This window comes from Alternaria novae-zelandiae (assembly GCF_023758075.1).
Source record: "Alternaria novae-zelandiae strain BMP 2774 chromosome Unknown scaffold_13, whole genome shotgun sequence".
NCBI classification, from domain to species: domain Eukaryota; kingdom Fungi; phylum Ascomycota; class Dothideomycetes; order Pleosporales; family Pleosporaceae; genus Alternaria; species Alternaria novae-zelandiae.
In genome coordinates, this window is record NW_026056973.1 from 872785 (window position 1) to 891734 (window position 18950).

Sequence of the window (18950 nt, forward strand, 5' to 3'; positions counted from 1 at the left end):
GGAGACAGACCAGACGGGGAGCACGCGTCAGTTGTGTTAGGCTTTTGTAGCCGATCCCCGCGTTGATAGAGATTACTTGGCTACTTGACACTTCGCGACTGCTTCGTTCTGACGACCAAGCTGGCTTCCTATCAAGGTGCTCTTCCTCGTCAAGCCCCACGTCTCAACATGGCGCGCAAGAACTCAGAGCAGTCACGTCTACCGAGCGTTTCGCCTCAGGTATCCGCACAACCACCTAACAACAACCCTATGGATTACGGAGCCGTGTCACGACATCCGAACCATGTGACCAAGAAGTTTGTCCTGTGCTTCGATGGTACAGGCAACAAATTCTCAGGCACAGACTCCGACAGCAACATCCTCAAGATCTATCGCATGCTCGATCGCAATGGGGATGATCAGTTCCATTACTACCAGCCCGGAATCGGTACATATGTTACGAAAGCCAATGGATCCATGACCCGAACAGGTCGATGGGAAAAGTTCCAGTCATGGTACGCAAAGGCAAAAGATAGCGCAATAGGTACGTTCGGCGCGGCTCGTTGTGATGCATGGGATCTGATCTGGCGTAGGAACTTCATTCGATCAGCATGTCATGGCGGGATACAAGGTAAGCCATCCCAGGAGGTAGCTCTATCCTCAGCTTAATAGCTAGAGGACGGAACCCGGTCGCAGCTGGCTGACATGGACTGGACAGTTCCTAATGCGATACTATACACCTGGCGATGATATCTTCTTCTTCGGCTTCTCGCGTGGTGCATATACCGCTCGCTTCCTCGCAGAGATGCTTGATCACGTCGGTCTCCTCTCTGTAAGCAACTGCCCAATGTCTGTCAGGCGATTTCTAATTGTCGACAGGCTGGAAACGAAGAGATGTGTCAATTCGCATGGAAGTGAGTATAGCATGTAGCATGCATGAACTCTACACTAACGCAATCTCAGAACATTCCAGAAATGGCAATGTAGATTACCGGACGAAAAAGGCGGCAAAGATCGCAAGCCAGGCGAGAAATCTGAGAAGCTAAAGCTTCTGGAATTCATGTGCGCGTTTCGCGAGACGTTCAGCCGCCCCGTCAAACCCATTCGGTTTCTGGGCCTCTTCGATACAGTCAATTCCGTGCCTGCTTTCGAGAACGCCTGGATGCAACGTAGCAGATTCCCCTACACCGCAAGAAGCAGCGCCCACGTAATACGACACGCAGTATCCATCGATGAACGACGCGCAAAGTTCAGACAAGATCTCATCTCTCAAGAGAAGCCCGACCGGTCAATGTTGTACAAGCATCGCCACAGGCACCGGCAGCACATGAGGGATCTGATCCATGGTGATCATGAAGACCATGACCTAGACGAGAAAGACCACGACGAACAGCAGAGTAGAGGTCGGCGAGATACATTAGCACCACCACCTGAGCGTTACAGAGACCCACATGAGACTTCAGGCGTACGCAGCCGTAGCGCGGACTGCTCCCAGCTTGATGGCGTTCACGGCTCTGCTACTCCTTCGATGCGATCCTATGACGCTGCGGGAACTTTCAACTCTCAAGACGAAGATGGCGAGCAGGATATTCAGGAAGTCTGGTTTCCTGGATGCCATGCAGTAAGTGTGCTCGTCACGGAGGTTCAATTACAATACTAACGTCGTGTAGGACATCGGAGGAGGCTGGCCTCTTGGTGATGACGACGCGGCACTGAGCCACGTAGCCCTGGTGTGGATGGTGCGCGAAGCTCAAAAAGCTGGGCTCGACTTTGACGAAGACAAGCTCGCAGCTCTGAGTTGCTGCCACGAGGAGCCCACAACCAACGTGTCGCGAGCGCAGAACAACATCCCGATGATTGCAATCGATCCTGCGTCGCCCTCACCCGTCATCGCCAACTCGGGCGCGCAATCCGTCGACACAGCTGGCTACACTGACGACGACAACATCCTTTCGCACCATCGCGAACACCCTAACACGCATTTCCACAAACATTTCCACAGCGCTGCGACCAAAGGCCGTATCCACGACGTCCTGCAATTCAACAATGGTGCCAATCGCATGGGCGTCGTTTCGTGGAACATAATGGAGTACCTGCCTTTCCGACGCATGGACTTACAGGAGGATGGGACATGGAAAGCGATCCGATGGCCTTTGCCCAAGGGTGAGACGCGCGACATACCCGCGAATGCCGTCATCCACAGCAGCGTGATTAAGCGTATGCGCGCGGATCCAACCTACCGACCAGGCAATCTGATTGTAGGTGGCGGTGGAAGAGGTGTCAGGCACGCTCCCAAGGACATGGGTATGGGCCAATGGGTCGTTGCGTGCGATGAGGGCCATCATGTAGGCGAGTGCTTCATGCGCAGAAGCCCACCTGAGAGAACAAAGACGGAGGAAATGGAGCAGCCAGCGTGCGTGGGTGGCATGCAAGTAAGTATCACCGATCCGACTACTCGAACTGAGAACTAACGAATCAAAGGGAAACTACTTCGCTGGCCGCAAGAGGTCGACTGCTCTGTAGACCAAGACACTCGTCCTGTGCGCCGCTTCTACCTAGATGTCTTTCAAGCATTGTTTCTATTTTACTCCACTTTTGATACGGCCGTCTTGAAATCCATGTCTCCTGCACAAAATGACGAAGTGACATGTGTTCGTGTCATTGTTGTCACAATATTGGAAGCCTGTGGTTTGACCTCGATATATGCAAATCGCTACTTGTTCCGCCTGTGTCGAGTTCACACCTCTTCCAGCATCATTCCCATTCATGCAAATGCTCAAGCCTTCTGGGCGTCGTGACCCCAGTTTTTCAAGCTCTTGTAGCTCTTGCTATCCGTGTCCTTCTTCGCCTTGTCCTCTTGCGCAAGATGCCTCTTGCAGTATGCTACCACCTTGCGCATGTGGTCAATGTCTTCTTGTTCATACTTGTCCGCGTCCTTCTGCGGATTGTTCTGCAGTATAGCAACGATTTTACGACCCGAATCATGGCCGACTGTCTCGCCGGAGCCGTTGTCTTTGGACCTGTAGGCGTCTTAGAGGGTATGCATGTCATAAGATTCGCAACGTCAGCACTGCATTCGTTGCAGGCAGGGCTTACCAGCCGGCTCCAGCGGATTCGTCGCTGCCAAGCCAGTCTTGTAGTTCGCCTGCCGACATGTTGACCAGCTCGTTGAACTCCCTTGCGATGCCGTAAGCACTTTGCTTGCGTTGACGTTCATGGGCCACTTACTCAATCACGGTTTCGTTGTCTTTGACCATTTTGTGATCTACTTGTGAGTCCGGAGGTTGTCTATAGGAAATTTGAGTTTGGTGTACTCCGCAATGTCTTCCCGAGTGTTCTTGTTAGGGGTTCTGGGTTGATGCAGCATTCTCAGTTGGCTCCTGAGTATCGCGACATGATGACATCACCATCGCGTTCCAACGGTGCCTAGAAGGACCAAGGAACGCCGCACGTGACTTGGCAGACCGCGTTGATGGGCATTGTCTTTGTTCGCTCAGACATCGATACATCGAAAGATGCGGGAATGACGACGTTTCAGATCGTACCTGGCATCGGCGCGTTGCCGGCGCAGTGTCTCTTCCCTTCTGCGACGATAGGATTACTATGTACATCCCACCGAATGCGCTAAACCGCACAGAGCAAGAAGCCGTGAGAGTCAGTTGTCGTGTAAGTTACCTAGACACAAGTCATGTTGTAGGGAGAGTTGCGCAAGAAGGTTGCTGTTGTTGGTGCTTGTGTTGTTCCTTCTCCATTTCGTCCCCAGTGCTTACTACCGAGGAGAAGTTTCTCCAGTCTCCGCAGCCTCCACACCCCTTCTTCTCCCCAACACGCAGGCTGCCCCTCAAAGCCTTCACACCCACTCCACGACGTGGGAACTGCCGAGATTACGGCCTCACTTTCTCGTCCGATGCGGGTCGGACATGCCAAGGTAATGGAAGGTTCTTAGTGTCTTCCTTGAGCCTCATGTGGGCCGCTCTCGCACCAATCCGTCGCCGCAACCTGGCTTACGTTGCATCCAAACTGGGTCCCTCGCTTTACTTGACCGGAGAGAGACTGCAAGCGATCGGAGATTGCAGTCCAAAACAAGCACAGCGACAAAGCTTGTGCCGGTTCGCGCGGCAATTGTTCAAAGAGTCGGAGGGATGGTCGGAGCACAGGTGTTGAGGCTGCACAGGCCCGGATGGGGTCGTACGCATCTCCATCATCCCCACTGCCGAGAGCGTCTGTCGCATCTTGAAGTGAAGTATCTTCACCGACATGGCCCCGGCCGAAGAATACGCGTCGTCGAGTCGATATCCACAAGTCACGCGACCATCACCAAGTTTCTGGCGCCCGGCTGTGCGGCACAACGGTCCCTGGAGCGCGTCGCTGAGTGCTTTGCGCCTGAATGCGGGGTGCGCATCAGAGGCGTTCACTTTGCACGTTAGGGATCTAGCAGGACGCCTTGTACAACGCCTACCGTCAGATGAGCATGTGAGAGCACGATCCGATCCATGTGTGCTCGAGGCCGTCTATCTCTTGGTGGGCTTCCCGGAACGTCGGGCGGATTTGGCTTGGCTATCGAATCGCGACCTGCTTCCCCACATACACGCCCCTTGTCCCCCAGCGGCTGCGTCGCATTGACAAGCCCACTACTGCAGTTTCAGACCCCCGGATCACTTTTGTTTGGCTGTGGAGGAGGTGAAGCCAAGCTGGTAAGGCCGCTCGCGCGCAATTTCGCGTGACGGCGTGGCGCGTATGACGTAGGAGCCCCGGAGTCGAACGCTCGGCGCGATGCTGGGCATTACCGCATTACGGGACACGGGACTGGAATTGGCATCGATACTTAAGATTCGTCGTGTGCCGAACAAGTAAATCCATCTTGTCTCGCACATCGGTCTTGTCGTGATCGAATCGTTACTACAACCATGGGTCTGGGCAAAGTGTACGTTTGACGCCGTTCGACTATGCATGAATGCTATATTGACTCTGAATAGTTCTGTCCGCGTTCGCGGTGCCGAGTGCGGTATCGAAGCCATCATTCTTGGTGTCATCACATCGATAGGTGGTTTCCTCTTCGGTTACGACACGGTATGCATCTGCCAATCTCTGCATGTGAATGCGTGTGGCTCACGTAATGCAGGGTCAAATCAGTGGAATCCTCATTTTCAAGGACTTCATCCAGCGTTTTGGACAGGACCAGGGCAATGGCGAGAAAGCATTCGATCCCACGATTTCGTCCCTGCTTGTATCCCTTATGTCCATTGGTACTCTGATCGGCGCGCTCGCTGGTGCTTACACTGCCGACTGGTTTGGTCGTCGCCGCAATCTCTCCATCGGTGTGCTCATATTCGTCATTGGCAACATCATCCAGGTCACAGCGATGAACACCTGGGTCCACATGACTATTGGTCGTATCGTTGCTGGTCTCGGTGTCGGTATTCTCTCTATTGGCGTACCGATGTACCAGTCTGAGGTCTGCCCACGAGAGATTCGTGGTGCCGTCGTCGCATCTTACCAGCTTATGATTACTGTTGGCATCCTGAGTAGGTCTGGCCCAGATGTGTGCTTACAAAGTACTTACTATATGCAGTTTCCAACATTATCAACTTTGGTGTCCGTGACAATCCGGGCCAAGACAGCGATGCCGCCTGGAGAATCGTCATTGGCCTCGGAATCGGCTTCTCGCTCCCTCTTGGTTTTGGTGTACTCTTCACGCCAGAATCGCCCAGATGGTTGGCCGGTAAAGGCCGTTGGGAAGAAGCGCGCATGTCAATGGCTCGTCTCCGAGGCTTGGCACACGACCCCAACCACGAGTTGGTCAACTCGGACTTCAAGGAGATGGAGGATTCCATCAACGAGCAAAAGAGCGCCGGGCAAGGTACTTGGGTGGAATGCTTCACTGGCCAGCCATCCGGTATCCCGCGTCTTGCATACCGTACCCTCGTCGGATGTGCTATCCAATTCTTCCAGCAGTGGACTGGTGTCAACTACTTCTTCTACGTAAGTTCCCTCGAATAACGACCTCACATGCACGCCGCTAATCGTCACAGTATGGCGCGACTATCTTCCAATCCGCAGGCATTGATGATCCTCTCCAAGTTCAACTTATTCTTGGTGCTGTCAACGTGGCCATGACGATCCCCGGGTTGTACCTCATTGAGCGAGTCGGTCGCCGTGTGCCGCTCGTCATTGGCGGTCTCTGGCAAGCTACTTGGCTGCTCATCTTTGCCATCATCGGTGTTGCGCTCCCACCGCAAGACAACCCCACTGCCGGTATCGTTATGATCGTTGCTGCTTGCATGTTCATCGCAAGTTTCGCCGCCACCTGGGGTCCTTTCATTTGGGTTATCATTGGCGAAACTTTCCCGCTCAGGACTCGCGCGAAGCAAGCCTCTTTGGCTACAGCGTTCAACTGGCTCGGTAAGCAACATGCTTTCTTATGCCGATTTCGCTTGCTAACGACCATTCTTAGGCAACTTCCTGATCGGTTTCCTCACACCTTACGCTGACGACGGTATCGGATACGCCTTCGGTTTCGTTTTCTTCGCCTGCAACTTCGTCGCCGCCGGTGTCGTTTACTTCTTCGTCTTCGAGACCAAATCGTTGTCTCTTGAGAACGTCGATATCATGTACTCGGACCCGAGCCTATCTGCCAGGACCAGTAAGAAGTGGGTCCCGGCTGGATACATCAGCCGTAACGAACGCGACGACTCATACTGGGAGCGACGCCACAGCGCTGTTGGCGCTACTGGTGCTGTTGGATCTGAGAAGTATGGCGACAAAGATGTCGATACTTCGCCCGAGAGGGGCATGTCAGTGCATCAGGAACACATTGACGAGGAGCGCCGAGGTTAGGGTTTCTCTCGATGCATACTCAGTTCATATCCTGGTATTTGGGACGAAGATGCATTCGCACAGCTTAGTGAACCGCTTCCTTTAAGCATGACACCGCACTCTACCAAGCGGTATACATAATACACAGACTATCCCATTCAATACAATATCAACTGCTGTTTCCAGTGTCCAAGTCTGCTTTGTCTCCCGTTCCGTAAACGTGATGACAAAATGCCGACACAGCCACACCCCTGCTAAATTTAGCGTGCTGCGTGGCGCATTCCACAAACAACGCGTCAGCTCCACGTCTTCTCCCCAGCCACTCTCCGCTTTCACTCACCAGAACAACAAGAACAGCATCTTCATTCCTCTGTACTTTGGCTGCTCAGTACCCAGGCTTCCGCTCTGCCCACGCTCAAACACTTCATACCACAGAGACGTACAACTACACCGCCATGCCGCCAGCAGCGTCGCCTCGCAACACCAGCACGCTCGCCAAATTAGCGCGCCGGACCCTGGTCACAGCGGGGCCGGCTGTCGCCTCGCAGGCTTCGCATCACTTTGAGCGCCGCGGATTGAGTGTAAATCACACTCAAGGGGTTACGCTGGGTGTTATTGCTGCGTATGTTGTCGTTATTGCGTTGTTGTGGAACTTGCCGTATGTACGGTGGGTGTTGTGGCCGTTCAAGGTATGTAGGTAGCGTGGGGCAATGGGAGATGTTGATAGCTGACGAAACCCACAGATGCTCGTCATAGCCTTTCATGAATTCTCTCATGCAATAACATCCTGCTGTACCGGCGGGCGAGTGGAGTCCATCTCCCTTGATCCCCATGAAGGCGGTGTAACGCATATGCGCGGCGGCAAGCAATTCATAACTCTGCCTGCTGGCTACTTGGGCTCCTCATTGATAGGTGCTCTGCTGACCTTCTGTGGCTTCAACATCGTGGCATCCAAAGTAGCGAGTATAGTGCTAGGCGTTTGCTTCTTGCTGACATTATGGTGGGCGAGAAAAGACTGGTTGACTATCGTCACAATTCTTCTCAGCGTAGGGCTACTGGTAGCCTTCTGGTTCATCGAACATGGCGAGGCGTTGAGGTTCATGGTCGTAGGTGTCTTTCCCTGTCCCCTCGAAACGTCCTTGCTAACGCCGCTCCAGCTTTTCATCGGCGTCATGTCTTCTCTCTACAGCGTCTGGGATATCTGTGACGACCTCATTCTCCGTAAGGTCAACTCGTCTGATGCCAGCGTCTTCGCTAAGCGGTATGGCGGTTCGTCGCAATGCTGGGGTGTCATTTGGTCGCTTGTGTCGTTGGTGTTTATGGTATGCGGGATCCTTGCGGGGTTGGCAGCCTTTAAACAGAGCTTCGAACAGCAAGAGAAGGATAGTCAAGACTTTATTCCTACGGTACGGATGATGATGAGGGTGTGATCTGTCGTCCAATAAAAGGCCTTTTCTGGATTGGCGTCTGTAGATTCGGCATGCGTAGTTGGTGATGCTTGATATATCCGTATAGCATTGAGCCTTGCAAAACTCAGATCATTTATCACAGGGGAGTGACATTGACACTCGTAGTTCAAGGGTAACGAGAGTATTTTGCGGCAGTAATGGTTAGCCGAAAAAGTACCTTGGAGCGAATGGAGTTGGCGGATACGTATCCTCATTGACCCGGAAGAAGAAAGTTAAAGGTACAAGTTCCCGGTCATGCCCTGCATGTAGCTCACGACCACCCGTCATGGTAAAAGTAAGGAAGTCGTTACCATCGGAAAGAAAGGGGGTCTCACACTTTTGGTCCGCGGCGTCACCAAATCCAATCTCCAACGTGCTCATTCCTACATGCGTCTCTACCACCATCTCACTCGCCTCCAAAGAATCCACCAAACTCCTGTTCCAGAGCCCGCTTCATCCGCTCAAGTACAACCCTGTTTGCAAGATGAAGAGGAGATTGTGTTGGTGATTTGCAGGAGATGGACAAAGTTAAGGTAACGTCGGGAAGTCTAGATACCCACGCAAGTCTTGATCGAAGTGAAGGTGAGAAGAGGGTAAGTTCAGAACGGTTACACTATTCTGATACCAAGATGTCGCCGAATGGAGCTGCTGCTTATAAGTGCTCGTACATCGAAGAATGTGTAGCGCTTACTGCGGTTGGTCATGGGAGGTGGCTGGCCAAAGGGAAGAGTGAGGCTAAAAAGAGTGTCGACACGTTCACATGTGATTAGATGAAGATCCATATAGATTGCAATATCTCCCCTAACGCAATCCCACCCCCTTCACACTTTCGAAAAGCGCCTCCTCCCTAACGAGCACGGCGCGATTCAAATCCTTCTTTTGCACGCTCGGGATGCCGCTCAAATGCAATGTCAACTCGAGCTCACCCACCAGACTCTTGAGCACATGCTCCACGCCTTTCTCTCCTCCAAGCGCCAGACCATACACATACGGCCTACCAATCAGCACGCAGTCGGCTCCTAGCGCCATGGCCTTGGCAATGTCAGCACCCGATTGTATCCCGCTGTCGAAGAAAATGGTCAACCTATCCCCAACGGCATCAACGATATGTGGCAGCACGCCCAACGACGAGTTCCCTCCATCGAGCTGCCTGCCTCCATGGTTACTCACAACGACGCCCTGCACGCCAATTTCCACCGCCTTCCTCGCATCAGCCAAGCTCTGAATGCCCTTGAGCACAATCGGCCCATGCCAGTGTTTCTGGAGAAACTCGACATCCTCCCAACTATGGCTCTCGCCCGGGAAAATCGTCCTCATCCATTCTGGCGCCGCAGCCTCCATCTTTCGTTCTACATCCACGCCATGTCTCGCTTTGAACTGTTTCCGGAACACAGTATCCGTCATGCCAAGTTCTACGCCTGTGCGGTCGGCGCGCATGAAGGGGTTGTATCCGTTGTCCATGTCTTCGGGTCTCCATCCGAGGATGTACGTATCTAGAGTTACAAACAGAGCTGTAAAGCCGGCGTTCTTTGCGCGTTCAAGTAGCGAAATGGTGATGTCGTCGTGTTCGCGTGACGGCCAGTAGAGTTGGTACCAGCGTTGACTGTTGGGGCCGTTCGCTGCGGCAGTATCTTCTATACTCGTACTACTTGCCGTACTTAGGATGTACGGGATGGCTTCTTTGGCTGCTGCTTTTGCAGCCGCGACCTCGCCTTCTGGATTGAAGATTTTGAGTACGCCGACAGGCGCCATGGCGATGGGTGCTACCATCTTCTCCCCAAAGATTTCGGATGTCAGGTCAGGGAAGCCGTCGTACCTGACTAGGCGGTTGGGTACAATCGACCATCTTCTAAAGGCACTGCGGTTCTTGTCTGTGGTCTCCCGTACGCCGGCGGATCCGTATACGTAGCCTTTTGAGTCGGCTGACATGCGACTGCAGGCCAGCTCTTCCCATTTGTCAGCCTGGAAGGTGAGCGGTGGGCGTTCAAAGTCCAGTCCGCGCGTATATGTCTGCATTTCGTAGTCGACGGCATCTTGCTCTGGCTTGCGATTTTGGAACTTGGGATGATGTTGGGTCGCTGTAGGTTCGGACATGGTGGATTTGGGTCTCTAACGGGTTGAAGTGAGGATTGAAGTAAAAAGTCGCGAAGAAACCTTCCGAGGGATGGCGTATGGCTAATGCACGTCACACCATGGCAGCTTCGCGGATACTTTCGGAAACGACGCAGTGACGTCACGCGCTGTCATGGCAAAGCACCTAGGTATGCCTAAGCATGCTGACAGATGGAGTACTTGCGGACACAGGTCCGTGTGGTGATGCATTTCTACCCGTCTAATAAAGTGCCTCTATGTGTCGGCTCCGTGATGGCAGCCTGCGCAAAACATGCAGCCTCGGCCTGTGAAGAAAGGCGGGCATCCCAAACTCCATCCATGCAAATGACGACCATGGCAGTACAACAAGCAAGGCTACGTGGAACATCTAGACAGCGACACAGCCGCCGTCAATCTTCAGGTGGCCGCCGGTCATGAACTTGCTGTCTTCGCTGACGAGGAAAGCGACGACGCTGGCCACGTCGTCGGGGCTGCTGAAGCGGTCGAGGGCAGTCTCCTCCTTGAGCTCGGCCAGCTTCTCCTTGCTCCAGCCGTCCTTGTAGCCGGGGGTCTGGATGATGCTGGTGTGGATGGTGTTGACGCGGATGTTGAGGGGTCCGAGCTCCTCGGCAGCGGTGAGGGCAATGCCGCGCAGGGCGAACTTGCTGGCGCTGTACGAGATGAGGTTGGGGAAGCCGCGCAGGCCGGCGATGGAGGAGCGGATGATGATGGAGCCGCCGGCGGCCGTCGTCTGCATGGCGGTGGCGGCGTACTTGACGCCGAGGAAAGCTGGCAGTGGTCAGCGGGTCACGTGGTGGGGTCACGTGGGGTCACGTGGGCGTACCGGACTTGGCGTTGATGGTCATGATGCGGTCAAAGTCGTCCTCGGTCACGTCGAAGATGCTCTTGGACTCGCCGCGGTGGCAGCAGTTGAGCAGGGCGGCGTCGAGCTTCTCGAAGCGCTGGACGACCTTCTTGGCGCAGGCCTCGACGTCGGGCTCCTTGGTGGCGTCGGCGACGATGGTCAGCAGGCGCGACTCGATGGGGATGCCCGTGGGGATGGCGGCCTTGAGCACGGGCACGGCCACCTCGAGGGCCGTCTGGTCGATGTCGATGAGGGCGACGTTGCAGCCCTCGATGAGCAGGCGGCCGGCCGACTCGACGCCCACCTTGCCGCCGCCGCCCGTGATCATGACGACCTTGCCCTCGAGGCGCTGGATGGGCAGCGGGCGCGTCAGGTTGGTCGACGTGGGCGCGCGCTCCATGCCCGGCCGCGGGGGCTTGTTGAGGTTGAGCGTCGAGATGGCGGCGCCGGGCGTGCGCAGGCTCTCGGTCGTGTTGGCGCGCTGCATCGTGTGTGTCGGCGTCGTCGTCGTCGGCGTGCTGGGGAGCGTCCGCGATGCTATTTCTACGTGCGGTGCTCCCTCTCACCGGACCCGTCGTCTCCCTCAAGATGACGTAGCGCCGGGGTTCCCTAGGCGAAATCTTTTCTGCAGCCCGCGCTGATCAAACCCGTCCGTTGAGCCTCCTGCTGGCGGCCGGACCCACCGCCCCGCCCTGGCAGCCAATGCCGCCCGCCGCCGCCATCACTTATCGCACCCCATGCGCACCGCGGTGGGTGCGGTGGGCAAGACACCTGTCGCGCAATCTGCGCCGTTCCACCACTCAGTGACGCCCGCCGCCGCCTCCCCCAGGTGTTCGAACACGGCGGTCAAGCACTGCGCTATACTGCCAAAGCGGCAGGTAGTCCGGATCCATTCGTCAAGCTACTGCCCCGTTGCGCCCGGCTAACGCGGAACTTAGGTACATGGACACGTTGACATCCCCTTGCTCTCCCACAACCTCGCACTCACTCACCAGTCCAGGAAGTAGTCGATGCCGTCCGCCAGAGCTGCCGCGCCTACTGCCGCGTGGTCACTGAACGGGTACTCGTGGATGCTGACATCCCTCAACGCCGGGCTGCCCTCCAGCCTGCTGTACAGCTTCTGGCTCAGATCCGTCATGCGCTGCGGCACGAGGATGCTCTGCCTGAACGCAAACTCCGCGTCCGTCTCCGTCCGTCGCTTCACCAGCTTCTGTTCGAGCGCGCCGTAGCTTATCTGGAAAGCAGGCTTGGTCGCGTTGGCCGTGTCGCTGGCCGAAGGCGACGCCAGCGGTGCGAGGAAGTCCGTGTTGTTGAAGACGTAGTCGTCGTTGAAGAAGAGGGCCGGAGAAGCACTGAGGAACGTATCGAAGAGATCAGGCCGTACCGTGAGCGCATACAGGACGAAGAGGCCGCCAAAGGAGTGGCCGTAGAGTGCGTCGCGGTCAAACTCAGCTTTCGGGAAAGCCGTCTCCTGAACCCATGGCCGGAGAGCGTTGTCGATGAACTCGATGAACTCATCTGCATTGGACTGCACGCCGGGCACCGCAGGTAAGGGGCAGCCATCGCAGACTGGAGGCTGGAAGTCGTAGCTCCGCTGCGTGCTGTACGGTGAATCTTCGATGGTCTCCGGGTAGCCTATGCTGACGACAATGCAGTCGGGCATGTTGAACTCGACGGGACGGCGGCGGCGGAAGGCTTCTGTGGCAGTCATACCCAGAGCATTGCCGTCGAGGACATACCTAGTAGCCGTGTCAGTCCGAATCCCCGTGGTGCCGCTGCGGCTGCCTGTGTCCTTACATTGTCTCCACAGTCGACGTCTCCTCCTGTGAGGTCCAGTTCAGCGGCCATGCCAGCTGAATCTGGTATTCCCAGGATCCGTTCTTCGCACTCCAGAACCCTAGGTTGGGCAACACATTGGTAGGAAACTCGGTCATGAGTGGCGTGAACTGCCAGGCACCCAGTGAACTCATCCTCGCGGTTGTAAAGACGGTCCGTTTCGCGTACTGTTCAAATGCAGGGCAGACTACCTTCCAGCCGGAAAGTCGTTGGTTTTAGTACCTGACAACTACCAGAGTAGTCGTCCTAGAAGTATAGACCCAAGGCGCGGGGTGCCAGCCCGTGTTCTATGCACACATCACGCCGCAATCGCAAGGGTCCCGCACTAACTTTGCTGTGGTGGGTTAGCATGGACGCGGCATGGCATTCTAGTCTCGGTACCTGTACTCTGACATCCCAGCGCCTTATTGGGACATGTATATATTGCCAAGACGGGGGATCATCCTTGTTGTCTCCCGTCTCTGCAGTCTGTTCGCCTTTCATGATGATATCAACGTGACTGGACATCCTGTGACACGGGTCGTCGTATAGGATCTCGATCTGCTCAGGCGTCCGCTGCTACAATCTCAAATTAGTGCGATGGAATTGCGAGTCAAGCAGCTATCCAAGTGGAGGAGGCGGGCCAGAAGAGTTCGTCTGCGTTCTGGCTCTTGAAGAACGGCGGTTGCATGCGCGCAGCCGACGAGCCTCAATCCTACTCGACGGAACCATCGAACGGCAAACCTGGATACATCGCGTCAATGCAGAAGTCGTGATCAGGTCGCGATACGCGATGAATTCATTCGGGGGGATGTCTCCGGTGCAGCTAGGTGCGCTACACCCACGTGCTCCTTACCATCTTAATGCAGCCGCTGTCACAATCACCTCGGCAGTCCAATCGAATGACCGGGATATCGATCTGATATAACCGTTGCGGTGGGTTGTCCTTCGTCGGCGTTCTTACAAACAGTCGGTTGGCGCAGTCCTGGCTCACGACAAAGTTCGTTGGTTGGCGTCAGCGCATCGGGCCGTAACCATAAACGTTAACGCCATCCGAACGAGGCAGGTCCTGGGGACCCAAGTGCCGGGAACACAACCTCTTCTGACACAGACTCAACGCCGGGTTCAACGGCGAGTCATCCAAGATTTGGATTTGTGATCTTATGCGACCAATTACGAGAGGATGCAGCGATGCGAATCGCATGAACGCAGACGACGATAGTTAGAACAAAGCGATGACAAACGTCACAAAGGTGTTGCTGAATAACATGCTAGAAGGGTGTCTACTTGATACAAATGTAACCATCTTTCTTTAAAAAGCACCTCGTCCAGGCAGCGGATCGTTTTTCGCGGGGCAAGATGCGTCATAGATTGTCGGATTGACAAACTTGGGCATAGGGTCGTTGTTATAAGCCAGCTCGACGAGTGTAGCATTGCCTTTGCACGTGTTAGCGTAGAAACAGGCGTTCTGGTGTTCCCAGTGCTTACCCGAGTTGTACATCGGCCATCCGTACTTGGTCAACCCCTCCTGCGAATCACGGGCAAACGCAGCCCAGGCGCCCTGGACATGCTTCATATACTGGTTCTCAGCAGGAGAATTGGGCAGGCCAGAGATGTCTTGAGCGGTACCGAAGACCAGGCCTAGGTCAGAGCCGTGGTAGGCCGCGCTTCCTCGAGGCCCGAGGCCTGCGCTGCCGTTGTAGAGGCGAAGGTTGTCCCAATCTCCGTGGTATCTGTATCGCCAGGTCGGTACGTCGTACTGCGCCCTGTATGCAGCGGACAAGGAGGATGGGCATGTGAAGCCACGCTGGGTGAACAGATCCCATTGCGCGTTGGTAAAGTTCAACTTGGCCGCCCACCCTGAAATGCGATACCAGCCGTCTTCGTGGTCAGCATTGCCGACCAAAAGCGGAATCTTGGCGAAGGAACCGTCCGCTGAGAGTTGCTGATAATCCGCAAAAACCGTCATGTTGTCGACGGTCGGATGGAAGGTCGCTTGAGTCAGACCGACGCTGGGAAGACCAGGAACCTTTGCCGAGGCAGCCAGAAGAGCAGACATGTTTGCAGAACGTACGCAAGATACGACAGCGGCAGAGTCATTGGCAGCACCCCCACAACCGATGGTCTGGGATACATTGTACCAGATAGACTGCGAGTACTCGACTGTGTTGGGAACGAAGCTCAGTGAGGTTCCAGACATGGGGATGAGACCCGAGACAATTGGGTCGTTTTTCCAGGCGTATGCCCAGTAGTCGACAGCGGCGCCACCTGCACTTTGTCCAAAGATGACGATGCGCGAAGGGTCGCCTCCAAAGCCAGCGATATTATCGCGCACCCATTCGACAGCGCTACGGTGGTCGCGCAGGGCCGCGTTCTTCTCAACACCAGGAGCACCAGCGAAGCCGAAGATGCCCAATCGGTAACTGACCCAGTCAGTAGGTGTAGGGTCGACCACAGCGGGTGTCTTACTTGAATGTCACAACGACGACATCCTCAGCGTCGGCCAGATACTGCCCGTTGTAGAAGGGAGAGTGAGGGCCGGGGATCTGGAAACCTAGCGTGGCTGTTAGAAGTCATCCATGACAGCCGAAGGGACCACGTACGTCCTCCGTGAAGAAACACCAGCACTGGTTTCTTTGCATCGGCATCACCAGCACTCGCCGTCCAGACATTGAGCTTCAAGCAGTCCTCGGACACCGAATTGTTGTTCTGAGCTGCGAAGTTCTTCCACACACGCAAGCCGGATGGCTGTGTGAAGTTGGGGAAAGCTGATACTGGCGGTTTAACAGCAGGGCAGTCACTGTAAAGTCATTAGACGTATCCTACATGTTCGAACTCTCAACATACGGAGACTACAGTCTGTCAGTGATTGAGCACTACCCAGTGATGTCGTGATTACTGACCCACTCGGATGCCTCGAAAACGGTTCCTTTGGGCGCGTCGAACTTCTTCGGCGCAGCAAATCTCAGTTCGCCGACTGGCGCTTCTGCATATCGAATGCCCAAGAATTCAGTCACACGTGTCTTGTTAGACGATGGGTGACCGATCAAGGTACCGCTCGACGTCTCGATGTTGGAGCCATTCTTCGGCGCTGCGAAGGCCGAACCGAATAGCGAAGCTACAGCTGCAGCGGTAAGGAGTAGGTGTTGCATAATTTCAACTCGAAACAGCAACTACCATGCGCTCGACGGAATAACTTCAAACAGCTGGAGGGCGGCCAGCTGACTTTATTGGAGCGAGATGTAAATCACGGCTCGGTGGCAAGCTGTTAGCTCCACGTTCCTGCGTGGCCAGCCGTCGACGATGGGACAACAGGGCTGCAACCAGACAAAGCTCCGACCAGACAAAGTCCCGAGGCAGATGGCAGTGTTGCGAAGGACTCATGGCGAGTGCGCGCGGTCTTACGCCGGCGTCAAAAGCTTCGACGTTGTCAGACAGGACGGGTACGCACGAGGCTTCATCTCGGCTGCAGCCCTAGCAAGGACAACACTAGTCCCAATGCGCTACCCGTCTCCCAGTCGCCCGGAACCTTTCGATCTGGCGGACCTCTCCATCGTCGTGACATACGAACCCGAACACTTGGGACTTTGATGCTGTTCATTCCGCTCAAGCCTTTGCTTTTTCGATACAACTCAAGACCCAAATCTGACGGGCGTAGGCGATGAGTGCGATTTGCCTACATCCGGCACAATTCCGGGCACCGCTGATCGCCATCTGATGTCACCCACCCATACCTGTTCAGTACACTGCACCGAGCCGATTGGCAGTCAATCCTGGCATTCACGGCAAACGCCTGGACCGTAGCAGGGAAAACCCTGAGCGCGCACGGCATTGTAGAGATCGACATGTGTGGTCCCCGAAGATTGGTACACCAGATCCAATCGCGTCGGATACGAATGCAGAGAAATTCGCCGTCAAAGCATTCCCGTGATGCCCCCACGGAAGGGTCATCAGCCGCTGCACACCCTATACCCTGCATCGCCGTATCTTCAGGGCCGGGTACCTGGAAAGTCCCATGCTGCACGAGGCCCATCAATGATTATACCGTAGGCTCCCGCTGTTCGTGGGTCATCCACAGGACTTGCTCTCCAAAACTTGAGTGTACCCTCATGCGACATGGCTCCCAACGTCGGCCTTGGAACTCAAGGCTCAGTTGAGCGTGGATGGGGCCTCTGGCTCACCAGCGTCTTAGCCGTCATTGTCGCGGGTCTCTTTGTCGCCGGACGCCTTGCACAGCGATTGACCAAGCGAAGTGGTCTGGGAATGGACGACTACATGATCGTCGCTGCCTTGATATCATCGGTCGTGCTCTCTGTAACAGAGTGTCAAGGTTAGTGGACTCGCATCACCTCGAGGGACACTCGTTAAATTCGAACAGCGGTAGTCTATGGCTACGGAAGACCATGGAAATCCTTACCCGCCGATTCCCGCATCATCGCTCGCCAATGGTTCTACGGAGCAAACAGTAAGTAGATTCTCAACGACCGTACAATCCTTCTGGACAGCATGGAGTGCTCCAGGAGCCCGGCCTGAATGGCTACAAAAGGTCATTTAGTGAAGATGGTGCAGAGTGTCACTACGAAGCTTACTGACCGTTGCAGTCGTCTACAAAGTCGTTCTGATGTTCAACAAGATCTCTGTAGTTTGTCTTTACTACCGAATCTTCGCCATAACCACCAAGTCGTTCCGTATTGCTTGTCACATCATGAGTAAGTGCTCTGACATGACACCAGTTCATCGACTGACTTTGGTGTAGACGCTTGGATCATCATCACCGGCTTCGCATTCACTATCGCGACCGTGTTCCAATGCACACCAATCGCGGCCTTCTGGGACAGGACCATACCCGGTGCCCGGTGTTTTAAGAATGAACCCTGGTGGATCTCCTATGCGACGGTTCAAATCACGACCGACTTTATGCTGCTTGCGATGCCTTTTCGGCAGATCTTGAGTCTTTCTATGGGACGGGCTGAAAAGTTGGGCGTGGCGCTTGTGTTTGGCACTGGAGGCTTGTACGTGTCTGGGAGTTCCGTCAAAGGCCCATTGCTAACTTGCTAGTGTCACTTTCGCGTCTATATATCGTGCCACCACAATCGCACGATCCGCAAACAACCCCGATCCAACCTGGGGTCCCGTACCCGCGACAATATGGTCGGTGATAGAAGCAAATGCGGGTATCGTATGTGCTTGCCTTCCTATGCTGCGCGCTCCATTCGTTCGCTTTTTCGGGCCACTTTTCGGCTCGGGCATAGGCACCAAGAACACTACGAAGCGTCAATCGTATCCCATGGGCTGGAAGAGCAACCATGGGCCGGCTGGAACCGGCAACAAGAGCAACGTGTCTGGCAAAAGTGCCTCTGAGCGAGAAAGCGAAGACGATGCACTGCCAGCGAGTAGGCTGGGCGAGCTTGATCGCCGGGGCAGTGGTATATTTGTCACGAACGAGTTCAGTATTGAGCGCAACGAGCTACAAAAGCAAGAGACGGACACAAGGTCGTGCGACCAAGACGGCGATACGAATACGGCGGTGAGCGTCAATGAAGAGAAGCCGGGGGGGAAGAGCCCATTCTACCATGTTTGAGATGACCACGCTACTTGTTCGCGCCCAGCGCGGCTGTGTTAGAGCTGGCTCTTCATCAGATACTGCAAATGCCGTCAAACAGACAGGCTGAGCGTTTTCGCCGATGTGCGCAGCCTGATCGTCAGCTCTCCCAATGGAGACAACTTAGTGTGTGTGTGTTTTCGGTCCTATACTAGACGGCCGCTAGCGAAAGCGACGCGCGATTTTCAATGGCCAATTCAGCAACCGCTTGCCTACTGACAGCCGGTCTACTCACATGGCCTCTTGACGAAACATGGCGCGGATGCTGGTTTCCATGCGTCTTCCACGCACACGGTGGTGCAGATGGCTGCCGAGCGTCGCGATGATTTCCTAC

At 55.0% G+C, this 18950-nt stretch overlaps 9 protein-coding genes across 9 annotated transcripts; 4 read left to right on the forward strand and 5 right to left on the reverse strand.

Annotated features, from left to right (window-relative positions):
* Positions 1–168: 168 nt before the first annotated feature.
* J4E88_006805 (uncharacterized protein) lies at positions 169–2502 on the forward strand (the record flags this gene model as incomplete). Its single annotated transcript, XM_049400427.1, has 7 exons — positions 169–523; positions 573–610; positions 698–811; positions 859–893; positions 943–1600; positions 1650–2411; positions 2461–2502. 7 exons carry the CDS (start codon positions 169–171, stop codon positions 2500–2502), a joined length of 2004 nt encoding a protein of 667 aa, XP_049254046.1.
* Positions 2503–2755: 253 nt separating this feature from the next.
* Positions 2756–3236, reverse strand: J4E88_006806 (uncharacterized protein; the record flags this gene model as incomplete). The annotated part of the gene is made up of 3 exons (XM_049400428.1): positions 2756–2999; positions 3076–3156; positions 3208–3236. 3 exons carry the CDS (start codon positions 3234–3236, stop codon positions 2756–2758), a joined length of 354 nt encoding a protein of 117 aa, XP_049254047.1.
* Positions 3237–4886: 1650 nt separating this feature from the next.
* On the forward strand, positions 4887–6816 carry J4E88_006807 (uncharacterized protein; the record flags this gene model as incomplete). Its single annotated transcript, XM_049400429.1, has 6 exons — positions 4887–4903; positions 4956–5049; positions 5102–5504; positions 5552–5961; positions 6012–6381; positions 6434–6816. The coding sequence occupies 6 exons, from the start codon at positions 4887–4889 to the stop codon at positions 6814–6816; spliced, it is 1677 nt and encodes a 558-aa protein (XP_049254048.1).
* Positions 6817–7250: 434 nt separating this feature from the next.
* J4E88_006808 (uncharacterized protein) lies at positions 7251–8225 on the forward strand (the record flags this gene model as incomplete). Its single annotated transcript, XM_049400430.1, has 3 exons — positions 7251–7484; positions 7539–7901; positions 7953–8225. The coding sequence occupies 3 exons, from the start codon at positions 7251–7253 to the stop codon at positions 8223–8225; spliced, it is 870 nt and encodes a 289-aa protein (XP_049254049.1).
* An 819-nt stretch (positions 8226–9044) lies between these two features.
* J4E88_006809 (uncharacterized protein) lies at positions 9045–10337 on the reverse strand (the record flags this gene model as incomplete). Its single annotated transcript, XM_049400431.1, has 1 exon — positions 9045–10337. The coding sequence occupies one exon, from the start codon at positions 10335–10337 to the stop codon at positions 9045–9047; it is 1293 nt and encodes a 430-aa protein (XP_049254050.1).
* Positions 10338–10722: 385 nt separating this feature from the next.
* J4E88_006810 (uncharacterized protein) lies at positions 10723–11686 on the reverse strand (the record flags this gene model as incomplete). Its single annotated transcript, XM_049400432.1, has 2 exons — positions 10723–11123; positions 11179–11686. The coding sequence occupies 2 exons, from the start codon at positions 11684–11686 to the stop codon at positions 10723–10725; spliced, it is 909 nt and encodes a 302-aa protein (XP_049254051.1).
* A 501-nt stretch (positions 11687–12187) lies between these two features.
* Positions 12188–13169, reverse strand: J4E88_006811 (uncharacterized protein; the record flags this gene model as incomplete). Its single annotated transcript, XM_049400433.1, has 2 exons — positions 12188–12938; positions 12997–13169. 2 exons carry the CDS (start codon positions 13167–13169, stop codon positions 12188–12190), a joined length of 924 nt encoding a protein of 307 aa, XP_049254052.1.
* A 1157-nt stretch (positions 13170–14326) lies between these two features.
* Positions 14327–16166, reverse strand: J4E88_006812 (uncharacterized protein; the record flags this gene model as incomplete). Its single annotated transcript, XM_049400434.1, has 4 exons — positions 14327–15437; positions 15484–15568; positions 15618–15814; positions 15892–16166. 4 exons carry the CDS (start codon positions 16164–16166, stop codon positions 14327–14329), a joined length of 1668 nt encoding a protein of 555 aa, XP_049254053.1.
* A 964-nt stretch (positions 16167–17130) lies between these two features.
* Positions 17131–18595, forward strand: J4E88_006813 (uncharacterized protein; the record flags this gene model as incomplete). Its single annotated transcript, XM_049400435.1, has 5 exons — positions 17131–17344; positions 17393–17479; positions 17616–17723; positions 17771–18026; positions 18073–18595. The coding sequence occupies 5 exons, from the start codon at positions 17131–17133 to the stop codon at positions 18593–18595; spliced, it is 1188 nt and encodes a 395-aa protein (XP_049254054.1).
* Positions 18596–18950: the final 355 nt, after the last annotated feature.